Here is a 17,119-nt window from a genome sequence, read left to right as displayed (position 1 = left end):
CTGGCTAGTGTTTGTTTTCTCTTTCCCCTTGGACAGCCAAAGAGCGAGGCACAGCAGTTGCTAGTAAGCATTCCTCCAGGTACGGGGATGATGTGATTTCTTGGGGAGCACTTGTAAATGTACAGTGCCATCCGCAGCCTATCCTTCAAGGCTGGGCTTAGAGGTCATTACCTCCTGCCCAGGAAAGGTGCACTGCCCTGATCACTCGGCTCTCTGCTCCCTAACACTCTCCTTAGGGGATTCCCCACTGTGCATTTGTTACAGGCAAGTTTGTCTGGGATTTAAGCCTTGGCCTGTCTTTCATGGGTTCATTTTATGCTCCATGTCAGCACAGACTGGTTCCCGTGAGCTCAGAGTCCAGTACAAGGCAAAGCACACAGACGTTTAAGTAACACACCTTACATTTAATTTCTTGGCCAGTTACTGTGAAAGCCTGGCTGAAGCCAAGTACCGAGCTGAAGCAAGACCAGAAACTATCAGCAAAAGGAAGAGCCACTGGAGGAAGGTGTCTTCCCTTCCCAGCCACACAATGACCTTCTGTTCCTTTCCCAAGGGGGACAGCCACTGCTTTCTTAGGAGAAATAGTCAACTATTCCAGCACTGTGATTCTCCTCCATTTTAACGAAAGCCTATGTGCCAGCGGCCTCTTGGATAATGGACAACGATAAACACAAAGATCCTCCCTCAAGCTTTCCCTTCTTGTGTTGAGTCGAATGGCTGGATCTCCTCCACCTGAGGCAGCACATGGCGGTGCTTAATGATTGCCATTTTTAACTCGGGAGGAACGCGCCTCAGAGTTCAAGAGGAAGCCGAGTGGGCGCGCTCTGGATCACGGGAGGCCGGCTCGTCGTCAAGAGCGGAGAATCTGCAAGTCGGGGGTAGCAGATGGCCCAGCTAGGAGGAGCGATTGCTAGCAGATGGCCCTGATAGTTTGGATAAAGGGGGAAAAACTTTTGATGGCAAACAAATCGGTATTAGAAACACACCAAGCAGTGGGCCCCCATCAATGTGTGCCGGACAGGTATTCTCTGATCCCGGGAGGGGGCGGCAGGTTGGAGTAGCTGGGGACACTCTCCTGGCTCATTTGTCCTTCTCATTTGCCCCGTGTACTAATAATCATGGCCCAGAATATAGGCTTACGACTCAGTCACCCAAATATTAAAAACCTGGCTCCCCAGGGAATTTTCCAGGCAGTGAAACTATTCTGTGTGTCTACCAAAACCTGTAGATTTCACAACACAGAACAAATGTTAATGTCAGCTGTGGACAATAGTCAATAACAATATCATCCCATCAGCTGCCACCACGGCAGACCTCTGAGACAAGATGTTAAAAAATAGTAGGAATCGTTGGAGGTGGGATGGAGAACAGAGGGATTGTATTTTCTGCTCAGTTTTTGTATGACTTAAAATGCTCTAGGAAACAAAGCCTATTAATTAAACACAAACATACACACACTCTACCTGGCTCTGAGTGTGTTGGCTGAATAGCCTTGGAATAGTTATTTAATCTCTGGGTCTCCTTTTCCTCCACTGAAAAATAAGGACAATCACAGCACCTGCTGATAGGGTCACTGGGAGAAGCATTAAGTTAACCCACAAAAAGCACTTCGACCAGGCCACGGGGCAAGCCAGAATCACAGCAGCTACCCTGTGCAGGAGGCATGGTGTGAGTACTTCTACAGTTTAAGCCTGCTGAGGCGGGTAGGAAGGGCTGCTATCATTTTACAAAAGAGAAAGTCTGAAGCTTAGAGATTATGTAACACGTTCAAGGTCACACAGCCAGTAAGGGTGAGCTGGGACTCAAACCCACACATCTGCCTTCACGCTGTCAAATCACCATCTCCAAGACAGATAAACTGAGCTTTTGCTGGCTACTGAAAACCCTCAGACTTTTCCAGGCTTCATTTTCTCAAGAGAGCGACAGAGGGAGAAAAAGAGGGCAAAAAAGCCTCAAATGCCAGAAGGCAAGATGTTGCCGCATCCAAGACGAGAACCCAGACTGTTTGCTTCCAAGCCAGGGAGTCCACTTGATTCCAAGCCACCTCTAAAGTGTAGGTCCACAGGTGAAGGGCTGCTGCTTCCCCAGCCTGCCTTGGTGGGCAGGACGGTGGCTCAGATGGCTGTCACCGTCCCAACGTAGCCAGTGACTCTTTCCCTAGCTCTCTGGAAGCTGCCCTGCCCAGCAGAGGCCCTGCCCAGTCTGGAACTCCCACTTTTGCTGTAAAGAACACACACTGATCTCCCTGCCCCCCAGTATTAAGTTCAGTTCTGGCTTCTCTAACTCAGAATTTGCCTTTATGTAACAATTTGAAAACCCGGGATGTATGACTTGTCTCTCAAGCTTGCTGAAGCAGTGCTAGAACAGATATTTGTTCCAAATCCAGAGGCTTTGTCTTGCAGCCCGTATCTGGGCACCGACCCACCCACAGGACTGATGTACTGTTTGTAGCTCTAGGTCCCTCCTCCTCCTCCTGAGTTCTTGTGATTTTGCACCCTGGCTCCCAAATCAGGGTGCCTACCGAGACCCGGCACTGAAGGCTCTGCACCAGCTCCGGTACTTGGGTCCCATCCTGCTGTCTCAGCCACCCTTTCTCCTCCACATCCACCTGCACCTCAGCCTGGTGCAGAAGAAACAGGAAGGGGTGAGTAAACCAAGCACACCCCAAAGCATCCACTGTCTAATGCCTGCGTCAGTCTCCCCCAGCCCCAAAATGATACAAACCACCTTCATCTTCAGACTCTGTTAAGGCGTCTCCCATCCTCAGGCCACTGCATCAGCCTGCCCCTCCCCACCTTCTCGGGTGCACACACAGCCACCAGGCCCTTCCCAAGACACAACTGGGCAGAAGAAACCCAAACATCAAAAAGCAAAGGGTAAAGGAGGACTTAGATCCCCTTCTCTTCTTCTTCTTTTTAAACACGGCACACAGGAAAGGTTGGAAACCCAAGGGACCAATAATAACACAGAGGAGGATAAGTCCCTTACTCTCTATTCTTATATAGAGGGGGAGCATGAGAACAGGAGAAGCCGTGCCAGCACCAGATCAACAACATAGATGTAAAATAACACCTATTAAGAGACAAGAGGAGTTTCATATAAAGTGAAATTTATGAAAGTTTTGGTATTCGCCATCCTCCCAATCCTCCTAAAATTTAAAAAAAAGAAAGCCACAAACTAACATATTTTTGTTTCCAGAAGAGTAAAGAATAAATGGTGATATGATACTTGCTTGTTAATTTTTCTTCCACAAATAGCTTTTCAGTGTAGCACCTCCTGTACATAGGCTTTGTATCCGTACGAGGGTAAACAGATGAGAAATAACAATGACAACAGAACCTAGGGTCTAAGCACGTGTTACGGGTATCAATTCATGTAATAGGGATGTAATTAGGGACCCTGAATCCCGTTTTACAGATAGAAAAACTGATATACTGTGGTTTTACAAAGCAAATAGAGCGTTTGCCTTTTATATTCTAGTTGGAGGAGGCAAACAGCATAACAATGGATAGAATCAGTATCCGGTATCCTTAAGGAGCTAGAACAAGATGCCTCAACGGCCTGTGACTGAGCTACTTTGGAAAGGGTGACCCAGGAAAGCTTGGGGGATGCACAGTGACAAGCAGGAAGCCACTGTGGAAGAGCTAGGTAGGGGTTCTGATTTTCAGAAGCTCCAAAAGTCACCCATGGAAAGCATCTGTCTCTGGTCCTGATTTCATGAGTCAGACCTCTACACCCTCCAGGCTCCCCAGGTGTCTCTCGCCTACAGACCAGGTTTTGATGCACCAGGTTCCAAATCCTCAGCTGTATACAAACACTCCAGGTGCACTCATCCAGAGATGAGTAGAAACATCGGTTCTTCCAATGGCCTGAACATTTGTGTTACCCTAAAATTCAGGGCTTGAAGCCCTAACTCCCAATGTGATGGTACTGCAGGTGGAGCCTTTGGAGGGATCCGAGGGGTTAAATGAGGTCATGAGGATGGTGGGTACCACAATTGGATTAGTGCCCTTAGGACAGGAAGAAAAGACCAAAGAGCTTGTGCTCTGTCTCCACCATGTGAGCACACAGAGAGAAGCAGGCCTTTCGCAAGCTAGGAAAAGAATTCACTAGACATCACCGGCGATGGGCACTTTGCCCTGGGACTTCCCAGCCTCCGGCGCTGAATGTGAGAAATAAATGTCTGTTAAAGCCAGAGCTAAGATCCTCCCCAATGATTGGCTGTCAGTGTTACTTATTCCTATTTCATAATCTGTACGCTTCCCTATTTCATGGCTTCCTCTGCAAAGACCAGGAAAATAAACATCTGAGGCCTAACTTAACCCAGGTCATGGCTTCACTCCTCTGGGGAAAAACTAATTACGGCTTTTTCATAGGGATTGCTGGTCAAAATTAAGTAGTATTTTTAGCCTCCCTATGTCAAAAAAATTTTTAAGTGGTTTTCAGTGCTGAGATCAAACCTAGAGCATCACACATGCTAGAAAGGTGTCCTACCATGGGACACCTTTGGCTGCCCAGCCCAACATTTGACTATTTGTTGATCAACAACAAAGTGTTCAACACATTCTACCCAGGGATTCTTGGCTTTTGGGATATACGGGAGTCACCTGGGTACCTTGTTAGGTTGCAGATTCTAATCCAGTGTGGGTCCAAGACCCAGACTCCTAGCAGGCTACCATACTGAGCAGTGGGCTCTAGCCCAGCAAATATCAACTCTGGCTTCCCCTTGGAATTGTCTAGAGAGCTCCTAGAAAGTTTGCATTCCTGGGATCACCCCAAACCCACTGAGTCAGACCCTCTGGGCTGGTGGTTGAGCATTTTATAATGTATCTATAAAGCTCTTGAGCTATTTGCATGTGTCACCAGGACTCTTCCAGGCACAGAGCAGGCAGCCCTCAAGGGCTGGTGAAACAAAGCTATTTTAGATAATGGTGCCTGCTATCATTGGGCCAGGGGTGGCTGATGAGAGACACATAAGCTTAAACACAAAGGTTAAGGTTAAAACACCACCACTGAAGCCTGGGAGAAGACTCAAGCAGAGCAAAGACCCCAAGCCCCCCAGGGGGTTTTCCCGGAAGACCAGGACCCCATTCATGCTTTGAGGAAATAAAGTGACTCCTCTCTCAACCAAGAAAAGCCCACAGGAGGCACAGGGAGTGAGAGCCTGCCAACGGAGGGTCTTAGGAAGATGTGTGCTAACATTTGGGGCTAGGGCATGAACACGGTCGAAAAGCCCTGACTTGCATGTCCCTAAGGAATTTCTGTGGAAGAGCAGTACAAAGAGCCCCGCCAGTAGAGACAGATGCAAGATAAGAGTCTCCTGCGATGGGAGGCCAGGACAGCCTCCAGCAGCTGGGTAGAAGAGAGGCACCCACTGGATGCCACCTTCTCTCATGGCCCTGAAACTGGAACCTGGGGCTCTGGCCCACCTTTCCTATAGCAGCAACCCCAGGATGGGAATCTGAATGCCTGCAGTAACTCACTCCCAGCTGCCCAGTAACTCACTCCCTGGGGGAGCGCAGGAGCACAGAAAGGTGGCTTCACCCTCTCTGGAGATGGACCCTGCGGCCCAAGTGTAAGCCAGGTCAGGGTCCAGCATTCCTCTGGCCCCGAGAAGTTGGCTTAGAGTCGTCATATGACCAAGACAACCCAACTCGGTAGAACCCTGTGGAGTAGCTCAGCCCTGGACACAGTCTTTCCAGCATTTCTGAGTCTGGGAGAACCTCAGGTTGGACCTTGGACCTAATCTTCCCACAGTAGAACACAACCAAACTCAGCAACAGAGAGAAACTGAGTCATGGACACCACTTTCGGAACCTTTGGTCCTACACTTCCAGTATTGTTTTTTTTTCCTGCTAACTTCAGTTGGTGAAGGATTCTGGTATTGCAAGAGAGGCTGGTCTGATCGTCACCTACTGCATCAGACCCAGAACTCCATAGGGGCAGCTCCCCACCTTCAGCCTCCTGCGAGGCTGCTGAATGGGAACTGGCTATTCTTCATCATCACCTCAGGTCAAGAAACCTGTCCAGATCTCTTCTGCTGTATTCTATTGGAAGCTCCTTCCTGTGACAGGCTGCACCCAGCACCTGCTTACATTCATTCCCCAATCCAACCTGTGTGTGGGCTGGAGACAGGGCCCAGGTGCCTGCTCTGGTGTGGAATGCGAAGGGGCAGACAGCCTCGGGATGGGGAGGCTGGAAAGGAAGGAAGGAGATGAGGGGCTGGTGTGGTGGAGGGGGGGGGCATGGCAGGTAACCCAGGAGGTGCCTCCTGCCCCAGAGATCTCAGAAGCACTGAACTCCTGAGCTTTGTGTTTCTGCTTTTGCACAAACACAATAACAACTGAAGTATGAGGTATAGCAGAAATGGACTTTCCTCCTCGTTTGACCCATATTTACTGAGTCCTTTCTGTGTGGCCAGCTCTATTCCGGAAACAGTCAACACAAAGCATAATGCAAATGTTAATCATTGCTAAAGACACTGCCAATTTCCCTGCATTTCTCTCTCCATAAGAGGGACAAGGTCAGGCCTTCTTGCCAAATAGTACAGACTGCTTTAGATGTCTATTGGACACCTTTTGATCAGACAGGACGCAGAAGATACAGAGACCATGATAGAGCACAGGAGAACCCTAGCATTAGACATGGGACCCAGGCTCAGACAACATGATCAGGTCCAAGGGACAGAAGTTACTCAGGGGACAGAGGAGGGCACAGCGAGCCCATGAGGACAGCACCAGTGAACCAGAACAGGGCCAAAACGTCCCTAACCGATCCTTCTGCAGAGCAGTAATGTCATCTCATGTGGATGACCCCAATAGTAGCACTTCAGGTCTCTGAGGTGACAGGGCGGGCCCCACATTAGCTTCTCCAGTCCTATGCTTGTTTACCATGACAAGGGCAGGGCAGCCTGTGCATTTGTCTCTCTGGAAAGATGTGCTGGCTGAGGTTAGCGAAAGTAAGACACTAGCACCTATGGGGCCACCAGATGGATGGAGCCACTCGGCAGCAGAATCTCAACACGTCCCTGCAAATGGCGGTCTCTTCCTCCGTATCCCAAATGTCCTTTGGCCCCTGGGGAGGGAGGTCAGTGGTGCAGGAAATGTCCAGCAGCCCTGAGAGATGACCTCAGCCTTTTTAAGCTCAATGAATGAATGAGACATCTGGTTCCAAAGCCAGCTTCATCACTTTTGTGGCTTTGAGCAATCTGTGCCCCCTCCCCAGACCTCTCCTAACTTGTAAAATAGGCACAGTTGGCTCACAGAGGGTGACATAAAACACAGGAAGACTGCTGTCCAGACCTGCTCCTTCCCCTCACAGTCTCCTTAAACACACAGAGCCTTACTGGGCTCTTCTGATGCTGAGCAGGCAAGTACTCTTCTATCCATTTCACAGAAGGCAAAACAGTGCCTTCAAAAGAGCATGTGATTTGCCAGGAACTTGGCAAAAAAGCTGCTTATAATACAACTTTATCATCCCCTCCAGGCTTTTGAATACATCTCCTTATTGGATCTTCCTCATAAAGACCTCAAGTGTTAGACCAGACTTAATGCCTACAAGTGCCCTGTGGGGGGCCTGGCTCCCTGTGGGTACTCTCTCCTCTCAAGAACCTTCACTTATTTAAGCAAAGCTTGAATATGGTGGGGGAACAGGAAAGACGTCCTCCAGTGACCATTAAGAGACTTATGAAGAGGAACAGGGTGGACGGCTTCTCCTGGGGCAGCAGGGCATCATAGGGCCATCACTCCAGAGAAAGGCTACACATCCCAGTGTCCCGCTGCAGCTACCCCAGTGTGCTCTGACCCAGGAAGGCCACCCCAAAGCGCCATCTGCCAGAGTGGCTGGATTTGTTGCCTCTTGAGCTCCATCAAATGTGTACAGTAAGCAAAAAGGGCCAAAAACAAAGAAACTAGGGGAATCAATAACACAAGAGAGCATGGAAAGCATAGGGCACTGTGAGAACAAGGGACACGAATTTCAAACTCTTGAGTGTGACCATAGCTGTTGGGTTAAGAAAGCACTCACCTTGCTCAGCAGCCCAGCTGATGAATGTCTGCGGTTACCTCTCACCACCCTACTCACAGGTTCCTAAAATCACCTCTCCTGGCTCTAGCTGGAGTTGTCCAATAAGCACCATCTCCAGGCCAAGCCACGTTCGAAAAGTAGAGAGACAAATGTATTTCTTACCAGGATCTGTGCAGTTCTTAGCCGTATGAGTCCCGTTCACAGGTGCCATCAGCTTTCTGTTTCTCCATGTGTCTTGTAGAGTATGTTTGCTTGCAGAAGCTGTTTTGTGCCCTGGATTGGGAAATTAGTCAGAGACATCATTAGTCAATGCCAAGCCTGCATTCTCAGTGACCTTACATATGTATGTGCATCCAGCTAAGGCAGCAACAGCCCTGCTTGGCTGTTTAGAGACCCCTGTAGGGAAAGCATACAATGATTTGAAGTATGCTACCACCTGCCTACTTACCACACTCTCTACTTGGATTTAATTCATTGTTTTTAGTCTCAGAAGGGTCGGTACATAATCTGAGTAAGACTGAGCTGGTCTCAGCCTCTCACAGGTGCAACATAGGATTTGGTTAAGTGACCATTAATTTCTCGTTCAGTAAACACACTCAGGTGGCCCCTGCCATGGTGGAACCAGCAGGCAGATGGTAAGTTAGCAAACAGGTAGACAGCTGAGGAGAATGGCTTGGGACTGGTCCCACTTGAATGTTCACTCAGAACACAGGGGACCTTGGTCAAATGCAGATTCTGGTCCAGCAGGTCTTGGTGGGACTTTGAGTCTACGGTAACAAGCTGCTGATACTGCTGGCTCTAAGGGCCACAAGGAGTGACATGGGAGGAGAGGAGGTGGTCTGTTACCAAAGGCAGAAAGGAAGGTAATTTCTGATCCAGCCAATAAGGATACCTTCACGGTAGATCTCCACACACTCATTTCCCTCTCCTGGTACACATTTTTAGGAGGATAAAGGTACCTCTTCTAGAATGCTGATGCCTAGGAACCTCTAGGCATTTTGGTATTTGTGGTGTGGACCTGAAAAAAAGCACTGACTTGCCCAACTGCATGGCAATAGATATTAAGATGTTTACAACAAACTTTCTGGGTTTGTTTTGAAAGAGCCAAATTTTAATTCTCTATCCTCAAATCATAAAGTCTGGGCTTTGGAAAAAAAATTTTTTTGGTAGTTTAATCAATTTTCATTTGATTTATTTGATTTTTACATATGGTTGTAAATCTCTCTAAATGGTCCCTAGACACCAAAGGCCTTTCTATCTGCTCAGGACAACCATCTGCTGTTCTTCCACGACTTGCTGGCTAAACCACTAGCATTTCTTTCTTTCTTTCTTTCTTTCTTTCTTTCTTTCTTTCTTTCTTTCAACATTGAAAAAAGTAAATAAAAGGTTCACAGCAGCCAACTCAAAACGAGAGTATGGTGGCAACGAATGTCCCCTGAAGGTGACTTGTGGGCACACCTTCCCCAACAGACACGGGGTAAGTTTCTGCTCTTTCCCTGGGCCTGCTGAAGGGTGCGTATCCTAGGAGACTCCAAGACCCTGTCTCTTCTTGGAGGAGGCCAGAGTGCAAAACAGCCCTCCCCTTCCGCGGGGATTAAGAGGAGCTGAATGCAGGGATGCTGAAACACGGCAGCAATACCCCGCGGGTACAGACTGCCCAGTGTATTTAGGGTTTGGGGAAGGCACGTCACAAAACCCAGGCACCTTTTTGGACCCAGGCAGGGAAGGGAACCTGGGAGAGTCCAGACCCAGGACCAGTTTCCAGCCTCTAAGTTTGGGTCTTTGAAGGACTCAAAGCGCAGCCCTTGCTGCTCTACAGAATGGGAAAGCGGACCCTTCATCTCACCCACGCGGTGCAAGAGATGCCCGCCCCTGCCCGGCGCGGCGCTGCCCCTCTCCCTGAACTCCAGGGACAGAGGCTGTGCAGGCTTCTGTCTTAGTAACCCGCACCTGCAGACGCGTCCTGGGCCCCCTGGGGCCGCGCACAGCTCGGCAGAAGCCTAGCTCAGTGTCTATCAGCCCTCCTGGGTGCACCCTGCCTACCGGCAGGGAGGGGACTTGGGAAACCCTGGGGACCCACCTGAGGAGGACAGGGCGGGAGCTGTCCCACGGCTTCCCGACTCAAGCCCCCCCAACACCTGGGGAAGAGGAGGCTGGTATCCGCACCTACCTAAGCTGCCGAAGAGGCCGGACGCACAGCACACCAGGACCAGCACCGCGCACACGAAGCCAACTTGCTGCGGTAGCATCTCTCTCCGCCCGCGAACTTTGCGCCGCCGAGGAGTCCCGCGGAGCGCCATCGCAGCGCCCGGGTGCCGTCCCTGGGAGAGGACGGATGGAGAGCTTCAGGGCGCGGAGCGCTGCCTGTGGCCGAGCTGCGCTGGAGCTGGAACGGGCGCTGCGCAGCTCAGTCGCGAGAGGTTCCGGGCCAAAGCTTCATGGACCGTGAGCAAGGTCGGCGGGGAGCGAGGTCTCGCGAACAGACAGTCCTGGTGGAGGCGCCCGCGCGGTCGCAGCTCAGAGTCCCGCGCGTGGCGTGCGCGCTCCGCGCACCATGGCTCCGTGGCGAGGAGGCGACGCCGGCACGGTGGCGCTGGCGGCCCCGGATTGCAGGCTTGGCGCAGTCCGGGCGCTGGAGCCGCTACCTGCCCGCTTCGCGGAGCCGGCGGGAGCACTCAGTGCGCCCCCGCGCCCCGCGCCCCCGCGCCCACTCGCAGCATCCTCCTCGCGCTCCTCCGCCGCCGCCGCCGCCTCCAAGTTTAGCCGCGGCCGCCCCTACGCTCCGCCGCTTCCCGGCGAGCAGAGCCCTGGCGACCAAGCGCACCGGGCGCGAAGGGACCTGCGACCTTCCCGGCGGCAGCGGCCACCAAGTCGGCCTCCTCTGGGGGCGCGCTCTCCCCGGGAACTTTCTCTCCGACTCTTCGGCTGCCTGCCGGCGCTGGCGTCTGCGAGGCCGAGGCGCCTCCCGCGAGCTGCTTTCGCCTCCCCCCGCCCCGCCGCCTCCCCCCGCCCTCCCCAGCACGTGTACTCGTCCCCTCGGGCGCGCTCGCCGGTGCGCGCCGCCCTTCCCCGCGAGGCCCGCTGACCGGACCAATACACTGTAATCCCCTTCCCCCCTTTTCTCTCCCTCCTCCCCTGTGGAGCCTAATGAGCTCGCTCTTTATTGTCCGCTGCTGCTGCAGCGAAAACCGGTTATGGCACCGCTGGGGACCCTCGAAAGAGGGTTTCTACACAGCAGTAACTCCTACCCGGAATCCCCCACGACCCTAAGGGCGACCCCAGGCCCATCACCCCACCACTCCCGGAGACGGGAGATGCCTAAGAAGGTTAATTGCTAGCGCACAGCTAACAAACAGGCTGCACCAAGCCAACAGGCACCCGCGCCCGCCGGGATCCGCTTCTGTGAGGCCCCTGGGGCTGGCGGGGGATCTGGGTGGTGGACACGAGACACCGACCTGCAGAACCCTGGAGACAGGCAGGATGAGTTCTGCAGCTCTGCCACCGAGAGTTGAGCTTTTGAGATATTCCGGAGCCTCAGCGCTTCGCAGTGCTTTCTGGTTTTGTTTTGTTTTTCTTCCTCTTTTCACATCGGCCCTCTAGTGTAAACCGCTTTTAAAAATGGGGCAGGAGGAAAATTTTCCAAGGAGAACGGGGAGGTGTAATCCAGGTACAGGCAGGTGGAGGGGACCTTTATGGGGAAGGACCTCCAGGCCTCACTTCCTCCCCTGACCAACTTATCACGTGCCATTTAGGGTCTACTAAGGGTTAAATCCACTTAAAATCCCTTTTGGAACAAGGCCAAGTCTGTTTAATTAAATAGATACCCACCATGCGCAGGCCTCATGCCAAGTGCCAGCCAGGGAAATACGAGGAGAGAATGTCTAAGACTCAGTCTCTGCTTTCAAGGAACCCTAAATCAAATGGAGCTGGACCCTTGGATAAATGCTGTTAAGTAGGGTTCTACAGTCACTGTTTTGCAGAATGTGCAATATTTCTTCACTGCTTATTATGCCACTCTGTGGCAGCAGTAGCATGGGCATTGCCCGGGAGCTTGTGAGACATGCAGACTCTACAGTTCCACCCAGACCTAGCGGGCCAAAGTGTGCACTTTAAACAAGATCCCCTGGAGATTTGTGTGCACATTCAAGTGTGTGAAGAGTTTCCTTTTTGAGCTGGTCTCAATGCCCCTTGCTGGCTACAACCTGCAAGCTTCCCTCTGGACTGAATAAGCTTGTGTTTTGCTTGTGTTTGCCTGGCATAGAGACACAGGTTAGAGGTGCCTAGATTGTAAGGAGAAGGTTCTCTAATAATTTTCAGCAGCATTATTTCAAGACCAACAAAGATACTAAAGGCATGAACACAAAACTAATTGCGAGGGAAACCCCTGGAGGACGTGAGATGGAAGAGGCCGGGGTTCCTTTTCTGTCTGCAGAGATGCCTTCGGTTGAGTGAGACCCTCCCTCCAATGCGGTGCCCTCTACCAAGCAGACCCCTGACACGGCACTTTTCTCTACATTTGCAGATTTCCTTCTCATTAACTGGGTGGTACCCAGATGCAGTCATGGATAACTAATAGAAGACCATGAAATAGTGCTACATATGTTACTTGCAAAGCTGCTTGGATAAGGCCCTCAACATCAAATTTAAGCCGAGGGGGGAAAAGTGTAAGTGATACCAGGCAGTTGCCCTGTTTACAAGACAGTGTTTGGGTCAGATTGGTTAAAACAGTACCAATAAAGAAATTAGCATCTTTTTCCCCCCTGGAATTTAATATTTTCTTAAAATTCTGTTCATGGAGCTCCCCTAGGACAGTGAAAATAGATATTTTTGAATCCAAAGCGGGTCAAAAGTGTCATCAGGTATTTGCCTTGAAACATTTCACTAGCTCTCAAATAGAACATTTTTTCTCTTTGACATTTTTCACCTGCTTTCAGTTAATAGTTAGAACCTTTGGGATAATTTCACATGCACAAATGGATTTCTTTTATTTGACAGTTTAAAAAGCAATTTGAAATTGTACTTTCTGCTTCACGTAAATAGTGCCCATTACAAAACAGCCTTGGCTACAGCACTAATGACTAACCCTGTGGCAGAGGGAATTGGGTCTCAAGTGCCTTTCAGATTCAGAGAATTCAGGAGCATTTTCTAAATGAGCAAGGCCACGGGCACAAAGGGAAGTGCATTCCTGGGTGGATCCTGGTACCTAGCTGTGGTGCCTTTGGACGTGGAGTGTTTCTTTCTACCGTCGTGTTTTCTTCTGACTTGGTGCAGTAGGAGAGACTATGTGGCCCGTTTTAGCCATTTTGATGGAATGACTGAGTCCATGGGTGATGAGCACAGTATTTTTTTTCTTAAAAATCCTTTCACATGACACATGGGCTCATTGTTTAATCAGTGTTTTCCCTATAGTTTTGAAGTTTGCTAGAATGACCTTCTGTGTGATTTCTCATGCCTTCTACCCTGTATGATGGCTGTGGCGGTCTGCCCCAGCTAGGCTGCAGCTCTCTAACTTGCATACGCCTCAGTCTCCAGTGGAAGGTTTGCTGGCAGTCCAGGGGCATTGTGACTGCCACCCCAGGGCTTCTGTTGTAGTAAAGTGGGGCCTGAAAATTTGCATTTCCAGCACATCCTGTGAAGCTGATACAGCTGACTCAGGGACCGCATTTCAAGAACCGTTTGCCTCGGTTGTGCTGTAATAACAGGACAACTAAGACTCAAACAACACAAGTTTGTTTCAGGCTGCTGCCTCTGGTCTGTCAAGAGCAGGGTGCACTGAGGAGTCATGTACATACCTGAGAGCTGCCAGTCTGGGCCTCCGTGCCAGGGAGCAAAGAACCATCGGCAGGCTGTGGTGCTGACCATTGAATGCTCCGGCCCAGAAGTGACTTGTTCACTGTCACTCACCACCCATTGGCCAAGGCGAGTCATGTGGCCTCACTAAGCTCTGAGGAGGTCCAGAAATGCCATTCTGGAAGGGAAGACTTGAGCTCTGCAAGGGGCAGCCCCAGTGACACCCACCCTGATAGGCTTGCTTCCCTTCCTTGCCTTCCGAGCCCTCTCCTGCCTGCTCCTTCCTCATCCTCAGATGCGTTGATCATGCTGTGTCCCAAAGACGCTGATGTGCTTTCCATCACAGCCTTGCTAGCCGTGTGACATGGGCGAGAGTACCTGGCCCCTCCTAGCAAGTGAGAGCCACACCATTTTATCCACAGCCCCCAACATAGTGTCCCCAGCCCATTCGGTGCTTAATAAATAAAGTCTTTACAGAATAAATGAATAAACACATTTTCACCCAACATGGAGAAGAGGAGCAATGGTTACCCTGTTAGGGCTGCCTGTTGTCACCATTGCTTCTGCATCTCACTGGCTTTCATCCATCTTCACCGTCAGGGACGCTAGTGACCCGGGGACAGATCCCAGAAGAATCGGACGCTCTTGCGAGCCTGTTTCCTGCAGTCACATCCTCGCATCTTGGACATGCGTGCAGTGGTTTTTCTCTTCCGTCTCTGCACAGCTCTTCTCAGCCTCTTGGCAAGGGCACCCCCTGGTTTCCTGGGACTTTGTTCTAGGCCCTTTTCTTCTTGCTTTCTACCCTTCTTCCCAGGAGGGCCCATCAGTTCTCTCTCTGCTGCTGACTCTCCAGCTGGAGCCTTCTCAGGAGTTCAGACTTGTGTGTTCAGGGGCTCATCTCTGTCCTCTCGCCTCTTCCCCATCCTCCCACTGAGCCCGTCATTCACTAGGCCTCATATCTGTCCACTTGTCAGCAGCCATTCTAACTCCACGGAGTCCCTTCCTCGTGAGCATCATTGCTCCTGAACCAGTTTCTCTAACCCTAGTCTTCTGCCATATTCCCCTCGCCATCGTCAAATCCAGTGATTTTCTGGAGAAAGAAAAATGTGATTAAAACCCCCAGAAGCTCCCTCTAGCTTTGGAAATAAACCCCCACTTCTTCTGCATGTAAGACCTGGCATGATTCAGCCAGCACCCCCAACATTGGCTGCGCGTTCATTCATACCACTGGGGGTGGAATCAGGGCCACCCAAGCCCTCTCCTGACCCTTCCCTCATACTTGCCCGGCCACCCCTTAGGCCATTAGCATCTTCTCCACGGCCATAGCTGAATCGCCACCACACCTGGTTCCAGCCAAACTGGAAGGAGAAAGAGGACAGGAAGGAAGAGTACCCAATAAATCCCTGAGCCAGAAGTGGCCCCTGAGACTCGTAACAGTCCTTTGGTGGAAATGTAGTCACATGACCTTACCTCACCAGGGCTGGGGATTGTCTATCTGAGCAGCCCGTGTGTGAGAATTCTGTCACTGTGGGAGTGCAGATCTGGGTGGGTACCATCAGCCTCAACCGGTTGTATAGAACTGTGACTTAGTGGCTTATCCAAGATCCCCCAGAAGAGGTCACAAATCCAAGCTGCTGGCCCCAAGTACACACCCCAGAGTGTCCCCCCCCCCCTCACTACCCCTCCATTCACTTGGCTCTGTGAGTCTGATGGCGGCGACCAGGCAGGGAGGGGACCACAGGGACAAGAGCAGGGTGATCTGACAAGGGACTTGGTTCACAAGGCGGCTCAGAAGGCACCTCCAATTCAGACCCAGATAATTTCCTGCGCTGGACTGGCCTTGTCTTAGCACACACCACGACATGGTGTGCAAGCCAGGCTCTCCTTTGTGTCCGTGCACCGCCCAAGGCAAGAGCAGCGTGGCTTTTGTTTTCCTTTGAGTATGCTCTGCTGAGTTTTCACATTTTGTCATTTCTTTCTAGTGGCTCAGAACTCAAAAGCCCTGGCCTCTCTGCAAGTCTGGAAGGGCCTCGCCACCTGCGTAGAAAAATCTCTGTGCCGGGAGGAAAATGACAAGAGATGGGAAGAGGAACACGTAGAGTGCTGGAGATTTCACCAAAGGAAAGGAGTCTGCCGCGGCAGGGGGACAGAAGCATCTTCACCTCAGGCACAGGTCCGCCAGTCCTTCCCCACCAGAAGCCAGCAGCACATGAGGAGCCTCTTTTGGCCCCTATCTTGTCAGGAAGTGCCCTGAGTTGTAATGGAAGAGCTTTTACTTTGCCCACTTTGGTGGCAAAGTTCCTGTGAATTCTCTCTGTAGGAATGGCTGAGGCTTGAAGATAGGGACAGACGAAACTCTGCAGACTGACAGGATATAGTTTGAACCTAGGCTACTACTGCCTGGGTAATCTGAGTCGTTCCCTGTGGCATCCAGGCAGAAGTGCTGTTCCATTGTCCAGAAAGCAGAGGCAGTCAGCTCAGGCAGCCAAGCTTGGGCACAGTCTGTGGGGAGCTTGCCAGATACTAGGCCAGCGCTTGCTAGCCATCTGAGCTCTTGTGCTTGTCTAGAGAACTGACCATCCTTTGGTTGTTACCCAGATAACGTGCAAAACTTGGAGTTGAACAACCAAATACCTACAACCAGGGTGGCTCCTCCGGGAAGGTGGCTTTCTCCCACGGGACTTGGTACCTTGAGCAGCGCCTTCCTGGCCAACCCTGAATCTCACTGATTTTACACTTAGGAAGTTTCTCCTTCACGTGAAATTCAAACTGTCACATTCAGCAGGTTGCTCCTCTCCATCTGGTTGTTGAAAGATTCTAGGGCCCTGCATCTCATGGCTGTGCCATCTTCAACACGTGGCTTCCGGGGCACTGAGCTCATCCGTGCAGAAGCAGCAGAAGAGGAAGGATGTAGAGTCCCCTGCAGAGGGTTTTGATGGGTTGGATTTGGATGTGCGGACATTGTTTCCACGTGCATTCATGGATTACAACTCAACCAGCTGGTCATGGCCGGGAGGAGGCTGGGAAATGAGCTCTAGGAAAAGAAGAGAAGGCTCGGTGAGCTGGCTGTGCCATGCACAGCTGCTATCTTGCCAGGGTCCCTGGAAGAACAATCATAATTCTAGATCATGTATTTCATTCTCTCTCTGGCCAGACAGTGTTCAAAACATTTGCAAGGCTGAGCTCAGTGGTGCACACCTGGGAGACTAACACAGGATCACAAGTTCGAGCCCAGCCCAGGCAGTTTAAGGAGACCCATCCCAAAATGAAACTATGGGTTGGGGAGGTAGCTCAGCAGAAAGGC

At 51.1% G+C, this 17,119-nt stretch overlaps 1 protein-coding gene across 2 annotated transcripts in view; it reads right to left on the bottom strand.

Moving 5' to 3' along the window:
- The window catches only part of Slc24a4 (solute carrier family 24 member 4), a 154,100-nt gene extending 142,461 nt beyond the window's left edge, over positions 1-11,639 (bottom strand). The window contains exons 1-3 of one of the 2 annotated variants that reach the window (XM_063241431.1): positions 11,481-11,639; positions 10,196-10,346; positions 8,188-8,298 (exon numbers count right to left, since the gene is read on the bottom strand). In XM_063241431.1, coding sequence (XP_063097501.1) covers positions 8,188-8,298; positions 10,196-10,325 — 241 coding nt within the window. In that variant the 5' untranslated portion in view covers positions 10,326-10,346; positions 11,481-11,639. Of the gene's footprint in view, positions 1-8,187; positions 8,299-10,195; positions 10,347-11,480 lie in introns of those variants that run through there. The other variant, XM_023561884.2, reaches the window with a different exon arrangement.
- Between the last annotated feature and the right edge of the window lie 5,480 nt (positions 11,640-17,119).

Source organism: Cavia porcellus, unplaced genomic scaffold (genome assembly GCF_034190915.1).
Source record: "Cavia porcellus strain 051 isolate PalLab524CR breed Dunkin Hartley unplaced genomic scaffold, mCavPor4.1 scaffold_31, whole genome shotgun sequence".
Lineage (NCBI taxonomy): Eukaryota > Metazoa > Chordata > Mammalia > Rodentia > Caviidae > Cavia > Cavia porcellus.
This window is presented reverse-complemented; position numbering and strand designations above follow the sequence as displayed.